Source organism: Vidua chalybeata, chromosome 1 (assembly GCF_026979565.1).
Source record: "Vidua chalybeata isolate OUT-0048 chromosome 1, bVidCha1 merged haplotype, whole genome shotgun sequence".
Taxonomy (NCBI): domain Eukaryota; kingdom Metazoa; phylum Chordata; class Aves; order Passeriformes; family Viduidae; genus Vidua; species Vidua chalybeata.
The window spans coordinates 147,847,897-147,864,594 of NC_071530.1; the positions used below are offsets into that span (position 1 = coordinate 147,847,897).

Here is a 16,698-nt window from a genome sequence, read left to right on the forward strand (position 1 = left end):
AAAATTTTAACCTCCAGAACAGTCTGCAAAGAGGTGTTTCAATACCTGCTGGATGAAAAGTAAATTCATTTCATTAATTTTAAACTTGCTATCAGGTAGCTTGGTTTGCTTCCCCTTTAGTTTTACAACAAAAGAAAGAGTGAAAAATATTTTCCCACTAATATCTCCATACCACTCAAAGTTTGACAGATTTGAGTCTTATTCCCCCTAAAGTCACCATATCTCCAAGCACCTTCCTGCCTGCAGAACCTTTTCACTGCTCTTGGCCTTTGGGATGCTGGAAGGGTGTCTCAGCACCATTGCATAATGCTCAGTACTTTGCAAGACAAAGGCATACGTTTTTGAGAGCCTCCCAGTTAATTTTGCACGGAGGCATTAGAAGGGCTGGCTTGTGATGTGGATGGCTGTGCCCCAGGAATGCAGACCTCATGCTCTACAGAACCTCCCTTGTCAGATATGAATTCTCTGACTTTGATCAAGTTACTGAAACCTCCTTTTGCTTGAATCGTCCTCAGAAATGCTCTCCAGCTGCTCCTGCTGCCCTCACTTTTCTCCTGCCCCTGCTCTTCTTGAATCAACAGAGATTTGAGATGTGAGTTACAACCCTTCCAGGATTACATCTGGTTTAGCTGATAGCCATTTGAATGACCTCCAGAATAAAGCTAAAGAATTCCCTTTCATGGTGATGATGTTACAGAATTGGATATTTACCCACAGATAATCATCAGTTCATCAGCAGAAGCATTTGCAAAAGTGAATGAACACATAGTAAAGGGACACGCAGATTTATGAGCAGAAATATGACAGCCTACACCTAATGTGAAAGGGATTAAGAACTCCAAGGGCTGAAAGATGACAGTCAACAATGGAAATTTAAGATCCAATACAGAGCCGCAATAGGTGAATCCCACCTCTCCAGGAAATGAACTTGAGAGTGGTTTACAAGGGCACCTGCTGATGCATGATGATATTTTCTTTTTTTTTGTTTTCTTTTTATATCTGTGCACAATAACTTGGCTGCATGTGCATGTTTCTGTACATAAAAAGCATGCTCCATCATTCTGAGCTATTTAGGCCTGGCAGAACATGCCAGGCTGCTGCTTGAACCATCACAGTGGGTTTCCTGGGTTTAAAAGTTACACAAGTCCTCATGTCAACATGAATTAGGTTTTTAGTCACAGCTGCTATTGTCTTGGGGTTTACCACTAATGATGTGCTTGACATGTTATATATGCTAATACAAGCATCCTTTTGGCTTTAACTTGGTAATATAACCAAGGTGACGACCTGGAGAAGCAAGGCCAGTACCTCTCCTGTCCTTCAGGAAAAGCACAAGATTTTCCCTCTGACAAATGCCTCAGACCTCACATAAATGCCATACAAACAGTGCTTGGCAATAGCATGGTCTGACAGGTGTTTGGCACTGGCACGGCTGGAGAGCAAGATTATAATAAGGGAGTGATTTTAATCTTGTCATCTCAGTCTTTTCAAAGGTGAGACCACTTTGTTCCATCAACATTTAGGAGGTGAGCCTCATCCTTTTAAAGGATCCCACAACACATGAACGGCAACAACCACACGGACTGCAGCTGTTAGTAAAGTCCAGCAGATCAGCAGTGGCTCATCCCCATAAAAATAATGTAAACAAAGCTGTCACAGCCAAAGTGAGAAACAAGAATTCCTGCTCATGCAGCCATTGCAGCGCAGCAGGCAAACAAAGGAGACATGTGAATCCTCTCCTTCCAGGTGTTCTCCTCTCTGGGAAGGTTTCAATTCTATAGGTTACTCTACTTTGATGGTGACTGGCATTGCAGACACTTGCAGCCCTGCTCCCTGTGGTTCTGGCTATTTCTTGGGCACTGGAACAGACTGTGCAGGGACATGGTGACAGCACCAAGCCTGTCAGAGCTCAAGAAGTATCTGGATTGTGCTCTTAGTTACACAGTTTAGTTTAAGTAGTCCTGGAAGGAGCAGGGAGTTGAATTAGATGATCCATATGGATTCCTTCCAACCTGAGATAGTCTATGATTTTATGATTCTATATCCTTAAGCTCTCTTTTTAATCAAGCCAGCAACATACAGCTGATAAATCTTTGCCCTGCATCAGGAACAGCACTGAGCCACTGGGTGCACATGGGCACAAACACCCTGGGTCCCATAAACCCTCCCTGCAGATATGAGAACAAGCTGCCTCAGCTGGCAGAGGTGCCAAATAAACACAACAAGCTGACCATAAACTCAGCATCCTCCAAGTCTGCACATTTCTTTGGGCACTCAGTGCTGTTTGGCTACTCCAGCTGAAGAAGCTCTGCACATACTGTGACATCTCTACTTTTGTCCCTCCAGACCTGCAAACCTATTTGTCTATACATGAAAATAATACAGATGGAATTATATTTTCTGACATTTTTCTGCAGAGTTCAAAACATAAGAAAACAAGAACTTGCTTCAACTACAACACAACTAATACCATAAACATCATGTTTCCTACCACACTGCTGGCTCTCACCACCTGCCAAACACAAGCTGGTTTCCAAAGGCTGAATCCTGCGTCTCAAAGGCTAAATAGTGTCTGTCAGTGGGAGGACTGCAGGAAAATGAATGCAGAGATGTGTTTTTTATGGCCCCCATGTTTCTAGCCTGGCTCAATAAAATTTCCTGCCATGAGCAACTGGCATTTTGATTGTAATTTCACATGATGAATTACCACTATATACAATCAATATATCATAACCATAGAAAGAGGAAATGAGAAGCTGCAATGGGCATAAATGCCATGTTCTCTCTAGTGCAGCATTCTTCCTTTCCAATCACAATCCAATATTGTTTGAAATTTTCGGAGCAATTGAGTAGCCACAGATTCCCTGAAAAACATCTCAACAGATTCTTAATCTCATTTTCAATACGAACCTTGACTTCTCCTTAATATATTCGTCTCCTATCTTGTCAATCTTTTTCCATTGTTCCTTGCAACCTGAAATTTCATTTTAATCATAAAGAAAACATCCTCAACCAGGTGTGGCATGTAGCTACAGACAGAAAGAGTTAATTCTCTTCTGAAGTCTGGGCATCCAGATTCAATTTTTTTCGTGCAGAATGGAAAGTTTGTAGCAGAATTGCCTTGAAATCACCATCTTTTTAAAATGCAAAGTAGCAGTCCTGCTACTTGTTTCCCACCATTGAAAACGAATGAAAGAGTTTGCCAAGATAGATAACACAGAAATTTTCAGTGGTTATTCTATATCCTCAGTTTTAACCTCCAAATCTTATTACTCTGTCCTGCCCAATACTTGAAGTAAAAAAATATTCCAGCTTTTTTCATTCAGTTTATTAATGAGAAGATTCAATTGGAAGAAAGACTATGACAGACTTCTCATAAACCAAATTTAATCCTGCTGAAAAATTCAATAAACTCAAAATTATGCTTTCCTTCTGTTTTTCACCCTTCCAGCCAATTTCTTTAGTGCATTATCCTCCACAAACTCACTGCTGCTTACACAAAGCAAAGATTATGATTTCAATTTGATCAGATTTTCCATGGTCAATGCACAAAGAAATTCAAAGAACATGAAGGGGAGAAAGCAATGAGCACTCAAAAGCTTGTCTACAGAAGGAGACATAAAGGTTTCCATCCCTACAAAGATCCAACTGTGTCACATCTTTTGTATTCTATGCACTCCAAAAGCAACCTCTGAACTACAGCAGGCAACAGCAAGCAACTCATTTGTTGCACCAGTGAAGGATTAGATCTTACCTTTTCTCCTTTTTCTCCTATGCCATAGGCTTTGCCCTGGAAAAAAAAAAAAAAAAAAGAGGGAAAAATGTAAATTTGAAAACAAGGGCATCAAACAACACTACAAATACATATTTCATGTTTTCCTTGTTATGCATCCAAGATCTATCCCTCTTTATATTTAGACATACAAGTCACTTCAAAACTACTATAGGGAAAGCAATTTTCATTGGGCATAATTCCTTGATAATAATTCAGTGACAAATTAAACTAAAAACTTATCCCAAATTCTCCTACTGCAGCCAGAAAAACATCTTATTTTTTATTCATGGAAGAGCATGATGTTACATTTCTAAAAGCAAAGTTGCCAACAATGGTTACTGGAATGAATTTTACATAGGGTTAAAGATTTTTCTGCCTAAAGTCTCAGCCTGGCATTTGCATTAATTACAGCTGGAGGAGGCTGTGTCTTGGTCATCTGAATATAAACAGTTGAGAGAGATTTGCATCTTCTTTTTGTTCAGTTGTCTCATATTGTCCCCCAGCAGATGTGCAGCTGTGGTAATCAAGTGCATCCAAGTTACATATTTAATTAGAAGGTCAGTATTAAGTCAGTTATCAGCTGTACCCAGGGATGAAACCTCCATTTGCCCCTCTCCAAGAAAGGCCAGTGAGTGCCAGGAAGATCAGGTTCCTCCTGGGATTCAAGTCCAGCAGAGGGAACAGCTTTGACCAGGGCACACAATGCTGTGAGCAGGTTCTCACCATGAAGGAGAAAACAATTACCTTCATTTTCATCTCCTTTAGCAAAATCATTGGGTATTTCTTACTTACTGACTCTCCTTTTTCTCCTCGGAGTCCAGGCAGCCCTGGGATGCCTCTTTCTCCCTTGAAATAGAAAATGTGTTAATATCACATAGCTAATTCATTCCTTTCTGAGACATAAAAGGAAAGTGATGCAACAAGGGCTTGAAATAATGGACACTTTTGGTTCCACCAGTCTCTACAGCCAAGATTTCAGCTCCTGCCCTAAGGACTGGGTGTATCTAATTGCATGTCTTAAACATCCAAGTTTCAGACTGATTTTCTATTCTATTTTTCATATGACAATACAGGTAGAAGCCTTCTGAGTGCACAGGCAAGGCAGAGAGTTTTCTCCTGTGAAGTACTTCAAAAGCCCTTATTTTTTAATAAGAGGGAAAACACTTGCAAAGGTGCTTTGCAGAAAACCTAGAGGGTACATGCCTAAAATGTGCAAAAAATAATGTGAAAATATTGTTAAGATTTTAGAGCTTTTTTTTTTTAATCCAAACCCCTTGTTTTAAGTCACACTAAATTTTCAGAATCAACTAACCTTTCTCTTCCCTCCCACTACTGTGCAGCACACACAGTCATTCTTCCTGCTTGTTCCAATGGGAGAGAGGGAAAGTAACACAGAAAAGAGACAATTGGAAAGATACAATTTATGATGGTTGGAAAAGTTACAACTGGAGAAAAATATACATAGGGAGGAAAAGAGAAAAATAGTCAATCAAAAACCAAGCAAAACTTTTTCTTCACTTTTCTCCTAAAAAGGACAAAGGGATAAAGAATCAAAGAAGATCCAAAATTTCATAAACATTTATCAGATGCAGAACTTAAAGTGGTGCCAAACCCAGCAAGTGCAGAAAAAATACCCATAAATCATTTTCACACACTGCTCTCCAGTCTCAAAACTAGAGGAAGGGGACCAGTGGAGGACATATCCTCCACTTGGACTAGTTTAAGGCTATGTGCTGTGTTGCCACCAGTTCCTTCAATTCCTCTAGCACTGGGAGCTGCTGGGGAGCAGCTAGCCTAGCTGCCTAGCTCATTCCTGATTCTCACCCAAAATGTACAAACCAGAAATGTGCTGTGCTGAGCGCCCCATCTCTCACTCACAAATGCAATGTGCTCACCTGTTTGTGCACTGGGACTTCAGTACAGACTTAACATCAAGCAGAAAAAGTCTCAGACCTGGAGCAGGACCCTCCAGTACCACAGCATCAACAAGTCTGATGACCCCTGCTCTCCCCAAATCTCCCCCCATGGACCACAACAGGATTTAATTTTGTGTCTCTATCGAATTTATCCTGATCTATGCCCCCTAAATAAAATGTGCTTAGCAGCACCAGGAACTGAAAACATTTGCCAGGATCATCCTTTCTTTTCCCCAGGTGAAAAAATGCTTTTGAAAACAGGAAATATGAAAGTTTCTTCAAATAGACAGTTTCTTTAACCTTCCTGCTTTGTTTTTTCCTGAAGGAAAGAAAACTCACAGAACAAGTAGCATACATACAAAAATTATGTCATGGTCAATTAAGAAGGCTGTGTTAAAATTCACAAATTTTTTTATATGGCCATCTCTTTTAAGTCACTGAAAGTACAAAGCCTTTCTAATTTGGAGGAAAAGATACATCCTGCTAGAGCTTGTCTAATACACTGGACTTCACAAACTTCACAATGGCAGGTAAGACTTGTTATTTCTTTGTCGACAAAAACACATCTCACAGAGCAAGGATTTTGTCTACACTTGGATCAATAGCAGTGCTGGAAGGAAGAAGACTGTTGATCATCAGCCCAGTGCCCCAATCAGCCATCCTGGCTGCCTGCAAACAACACAGCCTGCAGAGAGACTGTGGAAGGAAAATAAATCAGACTGGGCTGTCATTAGCATCTAAAATTTATCAATAGGACCCAGCCTCAGACATATTAGCCAGTTCTGCCACAGCTATTTCCTGCCTAGCTGTTTCCCAATACGATCCTTTACCAAATCTCATTCCAAAACTCATCAACTGTGTCTCCATGCATTACCCTCACTTTGGCAGCATGGGTCATTGAGGCAGAGGTGTTCATCTCCCAGAAGTTTTTTCCACTTTTTTGATAACTTTCTCCTGATAAAAGCTCTCCTGTTTCTCCCTGCCTTTGAAAGCTGAGAGAAGATCAGAATCACATTATCTTCATCTTTCTTTAATAAATACCAGGTGGTAATGTTGGCAAGCTGCAAGTAATAATTTAATTCCTTGCCAAGGGCAGGATTTTAGCCCGGGTAGCTCAGTAATGTTGCAGGAAGAGAGGAGGAGAGCTAAAATTCATTCTTGAACATAGAGCAAGGACTGTGACAAGCTGGTCCTTGGCAATAGCAATATAAAAACTGCTGTCAAGAGTGGTATATGTTATTGAATCACAACATCTTTGCAAGCTGGAAGAAAAAACCTACTACTCACCTTATTTAGCAAATATAGAAGCTAAATCATTTGTCTCAAATCATCACATTTATACTAAATTGTTGTCAGATCCCATATTTAAATGGCATCATCCCCATGTCCTTGAGACTGTGACACAGTCCTGCCTTATCTGTGTGCAAATCTCAAACCACTACAGCCAGGGAAAAGTCACTCACGTCTGCAGGAGTGGGGCAGTCCTTTTGGGGTCTGTTCCAGAAAACCTGCTGATGCTGTGCTTGTAGACACACTCCTCTGTATTCCACCAGTGTGTCCTGCACCCCAGTACTGACCCGTGTGACACACAGAGACACCCTCACCAGCACACAGACCTTGGCAAAGCAGGGGAAGACAACGGGATCTTGCTGCAGGGCCCTTTTATCATTATCACCATTGTCTTTTCTGCAACCTCCTCCCAACAGTCATGGCTTTGCCATTCCTTAAAATAGCCCATCACTATCTAAGCTGTCATGGATTAAAATAGAAAGCTCCTATTTATATATACATGGAGGCATAAAGAACCTTTGTCTGCACAGGCACATTTGAGCAGTAATGAGCCCATGTTCTTTCATCCCAGCCTCCAAAAGGCATATTCTTATCTCCAAAACTTCTCTCTGCAGACAACAGACCAAGCTTTGAGAAAAGACAGCACATCTCTGAAGATGTTTGACCCTCCAAAACCCAGAGATTATTCTTTTCCCCTCCCACAGTCTTTCATAATAACTGAGTGACTTTTGGTGGGATGCAACTCAATTATTCACCAAACAGGTATAAATTTGGTGACTCAGTTTGCAGAAGTGATTCAGATGGAAATAGTTTTGAGTATAACTTGTCCCTCAAACCTCTTTTCACAGACAGTAAAACTGGGAACCACCAACACCACCAACTTTCACCTCTCCAGCAATGTTGTGACTCTCTGTTTTCTTCCTGTACAAGTGCTCCCTCTAAGTCTGTTGCCTCACAGCTCTATCTGTAACCAGGCACAGAAGGAAAATGTGTTTATGCTGAATGCATACACGTGTATATCAAGCAGGCTTGCAGAACAGGCAGGGTAATATAAAGGCTGCGCTGTGTAACTTGAAGCAGACATCACAACCACTCTTCTACCTTTTTATCTAGGAAGAAGAGTACTGAGGGAAGTGGCCTATATTTAACATCATGACTCAGACAGTCTTGCTAAGGATAACAAATTGAGACTGATCCTTTATCTCTAGTCTCAAGAAACTTTCTGAAGTGTGACTGGAAGGCTGCTACCTAAACTATGCACATGTATTACTGCTGAGGAAGGCACAGTGTGGCAACAGCACCTCTGTTTCCAGGTGACCTGCCATGGAAGCTGTGCATGACCTAGTGAATGTAACTTGCAAAAATGCCAGTTTAGAAGCTGCAGGAAAGGATTTTGCAACACATTTACTCTAAGAATGATGTAAAGCAGCAAAAGAGAAGCCTAAATGCAAGTGTAAAATAAAGATAAAATATCATAAAAAATTTCTGCAGTCCCAGGCTCATCCAAAACTGTCTGAACTTAATCACATACTAAATTGACTCTCATTTCTCACAATCTTCAAATCCTCAATTTAGTCTGAAATTGTTTCACTGTTGCTGTTTTTATTAACCAAATGAACTAGCACATATTACTGACCTTTTGACCTTTGGGACCTTCAAATCCAAGTGGACCCCTCTCCCCCTAAGACAAAAAATACATGATTAATCAGACTTATCTTCTCATTTTATATTCAAGCAAGGGGCCTGATCCTAGGAGGACAGGAGGACAAAAATGTTTTCAGGTTTAAGCAGAGAAGATAATAAAGCTGACATGCCCTCAGGAGCAATGACAATGAAGCTGGTTTCTCAGAGGTCCCAGTCAGAGCCAGAGAAAGCAAGCACATTGCTTTTAAAAGCCAAGTGATTTTTTTCAATGTGGCCACACTTACCTTCATAATCTGTTTTATTTTATTTGAAGAAGGATACATATAACTGAGCTGGATAAGAATAATCACTTTGTTTTCAATGCTGTTACCAGGACTACCTTCATGACCAGAATTACTGAATTAGGTAAAGAGAAAACACCAGGAGAAGCTTCTTTACCTCTATAGACATCCCAAATGAAACACACTCATCTCAACACTCACCTTTTGTCCAGGAGGACAGGAGCAGTTGAAAATCTTGAGATGTCCAACTTGCTCACTGCCAACAGTGGGCCTCACTTCCAGGGGAGGTGCTTCCGTCAGGACCGTGACCTGGCACTGCACCCAAACACCCAAGGTCAGGACAAAGCCTTTGATGCTGGAAAGCTTCCCCTTCCACCCACTTTAGACAAATCCTGTGTGTAACGCACAGCCAAATGTGTCCTCGTGAGGAATGAAATCCCACAAAAGCCATTCATCCAAGCAATAGGGGAAAATGTAGCAAAATGAACAATGAACGTCTTTAACCAAGACTGAAGGGAGAAGAGTGAAAGGAGGGTGGAAGCTTCTAGTGAGAGTTGGGCACAGGAAAATAAGCTGCAACTGGCACGGTTTTTAGCTGTTTCCAAATGAAACCAGTGGGAAACATGTTGAATATTTCATGCTGCATTTCTGTTGTTCTATCATCACTTCAGGGTTTTGTTTCCCCTGACAGTTTGACAAGGAAAGAGGAACTTGGAAACTTCAAATTCCTCATACTCATCCCTCTGTAGTGGTCCTCCTCTGGTGCTGCTACACTGCCAATTCCACAGTGAGGTTTCAATCACCTTTATTAAACAAAATTATAATCCCACACTGCCGCATATTCCCTGATTTATGTAATAGATTTCAGTGAAGAGTGTTCATGTGAAAATGAATAAATGACAAAAAGCAGCTTACTGGTCCAGAGGGAATGTCACAGCAGGTCTCCAGCTCGGCGTGCCGGGAATCACAGTAAATCACCATCCTCTGAAGATCAAACTGGGAGACAAAGGGAGGCAGCAGTCTCAGACACAGTGAATTATTAAAGACCCTGCGTCCTTTTGCTTGGACACAAACAGCACAGGCAAACACAAACAAAAACCAGATGGTGCTGACTTCAGAGCAGTTCTATGGATCCTGTAGTCAGTCTCTATCTCTCCCTATCAATAACAGACCAATACCTCAGCATGCTACAAGAGCTGAGATAATACAACCCTGAAAATGCCTATTCAAATTCTGGTGCAGGTTTTCACACAAATCCCCATGTTCTGGCCAAATTTCTGTCTGAGAAGACATATCCTGGCCATGTCTATCCTTCCTAGAATTTCAGCTAGACACAAGGTCTGTTTTCCTCCTGTTGTGCCTTGCATCTTTTGACCATTTATTCCTGTGTGAGAACTGTTATGAACACATTTGATATGCACATCCCATCCGTTTTTCACAGCCAAGAAAGATTATACAAGTCTGAAATACTAAACTATCACACATAAATTATACCAGGGCAACACTGCTGCTGGACAATCAGCCTGTGTGTCTTGACTTTGGTTCATTTGTACTAAGGGTCATTTAATATTTGAGGAATGGAGAATATATCACAACTCTCTTGAGTTAACAAGCTTCCTTTTTTCCTCCATCTCTTTCTATCACCTGTGGAAACATTCATAATGCCAAGATCAGATGAAGACTTTTCTGTGTAGTTCAGTACCCATGTTTAATGATATTTATGTACGATTTTGTCTCTGCTTCTAACTGTAGCACATTCTGTGACTAGGCAGAAAGATGAAATAAATTTCTCATTTTTAATCCCTGTTTTGGACATACAGTCTCATAAAAATACAGCAAGTTCTGTACATCATAAGGTGCCAATCCGTCCTAGCTATGTAACACTGGTAACATTTCAGCGGTGCTGACTCAGGAAAAGGGTCAATTACGACATAACCCCACTCCCTCACAGGCTGCAAACCCAAACCTTTACCCAGCTCTAATCATCAAGTGCAGTACTTACATCAATGGGGACACTGTCATACAAGCGTTTGCCAATCACAGTCTTTCCTTGAATGTCAATGTTTTCCCTGTCTTCAATGGGCAGCACCTGCACCAGCTTGCAGTCTATGTACAGCGAGACAGCCTTGGACTGGATGCTGAGGGCGATTTTGTGCCAGCCGCGGTCGAACAGGTCGCTGACCCGCGCGCTTCGGAACACCACCCTGACGGCGTCCTTGGTGAGCCCCACGGCGTTGTACTCCAAAGCCTTGTTCTCTCCGTCCAGCCGGATCGACACCTGCAAGCAAACAGAAGGGGTTTGGCTGAGGAACAAAGCCTTCTCCTTCCTCCTGACTGCTTTCCATCCTCACCCACACCCCAAAGCCAGGGATGGCACAGGCTGTGGTGAGAAAGCGAAGAGCAGAGGATGGAATTTTGTGGAGGATATGGAAAGGGAGCTCACACTTGTGCTGGTAAATAAGATGGGGCTCCACAAGCTTTGGGGCAGACCCATGACCAACCAAAGCCTCCTCCTGTGAGTATAATCCTTGGCATGGTTTCAGCACAGGCCACCTTGCTGCCATGGCTGGGTGGTAGTGCAGGTCACGGGCACCTCCCCAAAGGCACCTCCTCAAAGCCAAACCTGGTTTGGATCCCTCTACCTTATGTACTCCGCCACTGCTTCCACTTCCTCCTCTTCCTCCACTGCAGGCTCTTTACTTCCATCATATGTCCTCAGTTGTCCCATGGGATATGGAAAAATACCTCATATGAAACCAGTCTGCTGAGCTGTGGCACTGCCTACACTTTATTTCAGGTGCTTTGAACAGAAAACTACACCCCATCCTCTCTACTGCAAGCTACAGAGCAGGCAAAAATAGGTTTTTTGAAGACATGCAACTTTGAGTTAATTTACAAATTGGTACCTTCTTTTACCAAAGTCAGGCAGTTACCAGCAAGCAGCAGAGAATGGAGCAGGCAGAGCCAGGAATGGTGTGTCCCCAAGCTGCAGAGCAGGGAAGAGTTTGGGCCACCTTGGCACCGTGCTGTGAGTGATGTGAGGAGCCCAGGGTAGGCTGAATCCACATCTGACCCAACTTCTCCATGCAGCTGAGCACTGTGCTGGCTGGGAATGCCAGTTTGGATCAGTGCTGGCTCAGGAGCATCTGCATCTGTGAGCTGTGCAGGTCTGCAAGGGAGCGGCCAAACCACGACCAACTCCATATGAAATGAGGCTCATGGGGCTCTAAGGCACTTCTGGCACCATAATTTAAGGAACTTTTGAAATTATTACTGGAAATAATGAGTGTTTTTCTCTCTTCATAACTAAGCAGTTCAAGTTTTCAATTTTCTGCAAGAAATACTGAGTGATAGACACATTCTCACTCTGCAGCAACTAGGAATGCATGTGGCACAGTAAATCACATTTCATTTAACAAAGCTGCAGCTGATAATAACTTTCATATAAACCTTTTACCACTGTCTCAAACCCAGTTATCCAGTTCTTCAGACTGCACCTATTCTTCACTGAGAGTTCCCAAAATCCTTTTAAATACCAGTCCCAAAGCAGCAATACTGAATTACACAGCTATGTGAGCCCATGCTGACAGCCCACTTTAGAGTCCTGTGTAATGCCATCACCACTATATTTGGTGCTGAGCAGAAAAATGCACAGCCCCTCCAAATCACTCCCTCCTCAAGCACCCTCAAAAACCTAAACTCTATCAAGCTGCTAAGAACATGTTGTGTGGGACAGACAGCCCTTTACTACTTGCTTATAGTATTTTTTTTCTGAGAAACTGAGAGTACTTGAAAAAAAGTTATTTAATAAAATTGTGCAGCAGCCAGGACTCAGGGTTTTGGAACTATAACAGATGTCACACCCACACCCAGAGCAGGAACTCATAATGCATTTACAAGTCACCTAGAAGGCTGTGCAAAACCTGACATAACTCACTGCTCTGTAGTACATCCATGTGACAACCTTTTTCCGAAAAGGCAAAATATTTTCCTGTTCCCTAAGCAGAACTATCTGAACAAAACAACTGAAAACTCAACAGTAGTTTCAAGAGCAAGGATGGCATTTTTTGTCCCCCTTTCCAACTAACACATTCATTGCATCCTAATAAGAACCAAGGTATATATACAAACATTTATTTGAGGTTTGAATTAAAGGTAAATTATTTGCAGCAAAATCCACTGAAAAAGTAACAGGATTTTTGCCAGTTCACAAGAAAAAGGAGTGGGAGGTTAAGGCAAGAAAACAGGCTCATGGCAAAAAAAAAACAAAAACGGCTGTTCCTGCTGGCTGTAAAAGAGCCTCTTACCTGTGGTATGCCATATTTGTCAATAATCTGCCAGATATACCAGTCTTCCTTCCTGGAAGCCTTCCGGAATTTGAAGGTAGTTACAAAGGCATATTCATCAGGCAGGCCTTGTGGAAATACATCCCTGGTACAGAGAGGGGAAAGAGAGCAATGTATCAGGCTTAGCAGTGAAAAGCAAAACTTCTAAAACTCTCTCCATGTCTCAGCAATGCTTTCTAAAAATATTATAGTTCCTAAAAAATCTGCTTTATTTGGAAGCCTGAAGAGAGACGAACATGAGCTTGTGCCCTCCAGGTTCTGCCTTTATGGAGCCCTTTCATCATTCCAATAGTGAAGCTCTCAAATTGGCTAAAATATAATGGAAATCTGCAGTTGAGTATCTATCATGTTAAAAAGGTTGTTTTTCACTTCATGCCTCAGTTCCTGAAACCTGTAAATAATTCTGTTCTGTTCCAGATTTACTGGAGACTTGTGACTTCTGAGAATGGCCAGGAACACCCAAAACCCTCTAAATGTATCAAATTATAGCAACAAATATTATAATGTTTGCCCCAAAATAGGCACTACAGCTCATGTCTTTCCAAGATGATGTTCCTTAGCTGGCAGCCCCGGATAACAGAAGTTTCTCAAATCAAACATTGAAAACATATCAGGCAGAGATTTACTCAGTGTGACACTACAACCCCTGCACATAAGCAAACACATGAAGTAACCAAAAATCTGTTTTTCTCTATCATAAAACCTGTCATGGGGATGCAGGATGGGACAGAAGGAATAACTAATCCAGTATCCCTATTTTTTTTTTTTTTTTTTTGTTACTAGCCATTACTGGATGCCTAAGAATGAGAATGAACAGAAAAAACATCTCTCTCATACTTCCAGATCTTTGGAATCCAGGTGTCTAATTCAGAGACAAATGCAATTTCTATATCAATAGCTTTTTATGGATTTATCTCATACAGACTTCTGCATCCTCCCCTTGAACTCAGATAAACTTCTGACATTCACAACATCACTTGACAAGGAATCACCCAGTGCTGCCCATTGCATAATGAGCCTCCTGCTCTTTGTTTAGGACCTAACTCAGTTCTTATCAGGGAAAACACAATGAACCTATTCTTTTTCTATCTTTTATGCCATCCATGACTTTTCAAACTTTGCTTGTAATGCCTCTAAGCCATCTCTTTTCCCACCTGAAGAGTCACAGTTAACATTGTTCTTCATGCCCAAGCCAACCTCCTCCTATGATCATTCCCAAATAAACCCTGCATAAATATCATGTCTTTGCTTCAGGACATCTGAGCAGTCAGGCATAAGCACTCAATACAAAACAAAACCTAATGGCAGCAATTAATGAAAAACAAACTATGAAACGTGGTCCTAATGAATAATTAACATAATCCATCACTATGCAAAAACTGGCACAGTCCAAGGCACATAAAACTAGAAGCCTTTAATTGTATTAAAAGCAAAAAGTCCTCTAAATTTCCAGAATACTGTTTTGCAGTTGCAGCAAAGGTTGAGATCCAGTCTTTCCTAATGCCAAAATACTTGATAATATTTTAATCTGTGCTTTGAATCTCCTGTCTTTTCAGACAAGTTATAAATTAAGAACACTCTGGTTTCTGGTTTTTCTGGTGGCTTTTGCTGTATAAAGTACTCTTGCAGTATATGCACCATTATAAGCTGGTTTTCCCTCTGGGAAGACAGAGACTCTCTGAATCCTTCCAACATAAAAGAAAACTGAACCAGGCTCCTACTAGCTCCCTTAAGTAATCCTTCCTTTAGGAGGGCACAAGCCTGTCTCACTTCTTGGTACTAGATTTTTTAACCAGAGATGTCCCAGTTGACTGGAAGTTAGCAAATCTACAAGAAGGGCCAGAAGGAGCGCCTGGAAGTGAACAGAACTAGGATCTGGAAGGAGGGTTGCCTTAAACTAGATATTAGGAAAAAAATCTTTACTATCCAGGTGGTCAAGCATTGGAAAAGCCTACCCAGGTAAGTGGTGGATTTGCCATCCTTGGAAATATTCATAGAAAAGTGTGGATATGGCACTTGAGGACATAATTGAGTGGTGAACATGGAAGTGTAGCATAACAGTTGCAGTCAGTGATCTTATAGGGCTTTTCCAGAATTAACAATTTTATGGTTCTGGACAGCTCTGAGCTGGGAACAGGAGTATCATTATGCAAGCTTAATTTCAAAAAGGGTTTTCAGATGTTTAATACCCACAGAAATAACTGGGAGTTAGGCACCTAAACATCCCAGTGAGTCTGGCCACACCTCATCACACAAGGCTGACAAACAGCCCATCAGGTAGATTCAAACTGACAGAAAGCCATAATGACCCATTACCTGCCATCCTCAACTGGTTTTTAAAGCTGCCGAGGAACCAGCTGCAAGTTCCCAACAGAGAAAAGTTTAATGCCAAAAGCAAATCTGAAGGCACTCTCTTTGCTTTGAAGATGTGATAAAAGCTGTTTCTGAAGTCATTTGTCCCTGTATCTTTTACAGAGCTGCATTGCTACATAAATAACAAAACCTTTGTTTAGCAGTTTTAACTTATTTCCTTACTTAAAAATTTTCTGCATCTAGAAGTTCAGCTTTACTTGGGGATCCAAGAGCAGGAGTTGCTGTCCCCAGAAATGTTTTATGTTCTTCTTTCACACAAGGCTGAATTGAACTGATGATAGATATTGTGGAACTTTGCTGGTTGCCTGGTACCTACAGGGAGCATTCTGCCAGCTCCTTGGTCTATAATTCTGACAACAGGATAGATTGCAAAAAAGGCTCTTATAAAATTCCCAGACAAAAGAATCCCCCAGTGCTGCAGGTTAGTCTAAGAGTCAATTAACTCAACTACAAGGTCAGGTGAATCACAACTTTTACAAGAAAAAAAAATTAGTAAGAAGGCAGAAAACTGTTTTAACCATTGCTGGTTTTCAATGTATAGCGACCTTCTCACATGCTTTAATTTGCAATAAGAGCTTTCATCTGTGAAAATAAGCATGAGATCCTACATCTATAATAACACTATGGAAAAAATTATATTATCAGTTCTGATTTCAGACACTGAATGCAACAACATTTAATAGGGTTTTTACATTTGGTGAAGTAGAGTGTAGTTAATGTACTTGAGCAATTTGATCAATTTTACAACAGATAAGCCTGCTAATATGAAATGTAACCCATAAGATCTGCAAAACCAAGTTGGGGAAGCCAGTTCATTTAAGCATGCTTCACATCACCAGAGGCTCTTAGAATGACAGTAGGAAAAAAAAAAAAAAAAAAAAAGAAAAGGGAATGGAAAATAAAAAGGCTATAGAAGGATGAGTCTCATGCATCCTTGGCAGACATCTTTTTGACTTCTACTTCAGAAACCTCAATGATGGAATAGATACATCCTCTCTAGGTAATTTCTTCCTGTCCTTCTCTGTCCTGAATGCTGTAAAAAAAGAAGTAATCTGTCCTAAATCTCACTTGCT

The 16,698-nt window shown here is 41.2% G+C and overlaps 1 protein-coding gene across 1 annotated transcript in view; it reads right to left on the reverse strand.

The window, feature by feature from the left end:
* Positions 1 to 16,698, reverse strand: part of COL22A1 (collagen type XXII alpha 1 chain) — a 198,468-nt gene that overhangs the window by 126,857 nt on the left and 54,913 nt on the right. The window contains exons 4-10 of the mRNA XM_053944725.1: positions 13,214 to 13,337; positions 10,909 to 11,184; positions 9,822 to 9,902; positions 9,108 to 9,221; positions 8,618 to 8,662; positions 4,568 to 4,621; positions 3,755 to 3,790 (exon numbers count right to left, since the gene is read on the reverse strand). Coding sequence (XP_053800700.1) covers positions 3,755 to 3,790; positions 4,568 to 4,621; positions 8,618 to 8,662; positions 9,108 to 9,221; positions 9,822 to 9,902; positions 10,909 to 11,184; positions 13,214 to 13,337 — 730 coding nt within the window. The remainder of the gene's footprint in view (positions 1 to 3,754; positions 3,791 to 4,567; positions 4,622 to 8,617; positions 8,663 to 9,107; positions 9,222 to 9,821; positions 9,903 to 10,908; positions 11,185 to 13,213; positions 13,338 to 16,698) is intronic.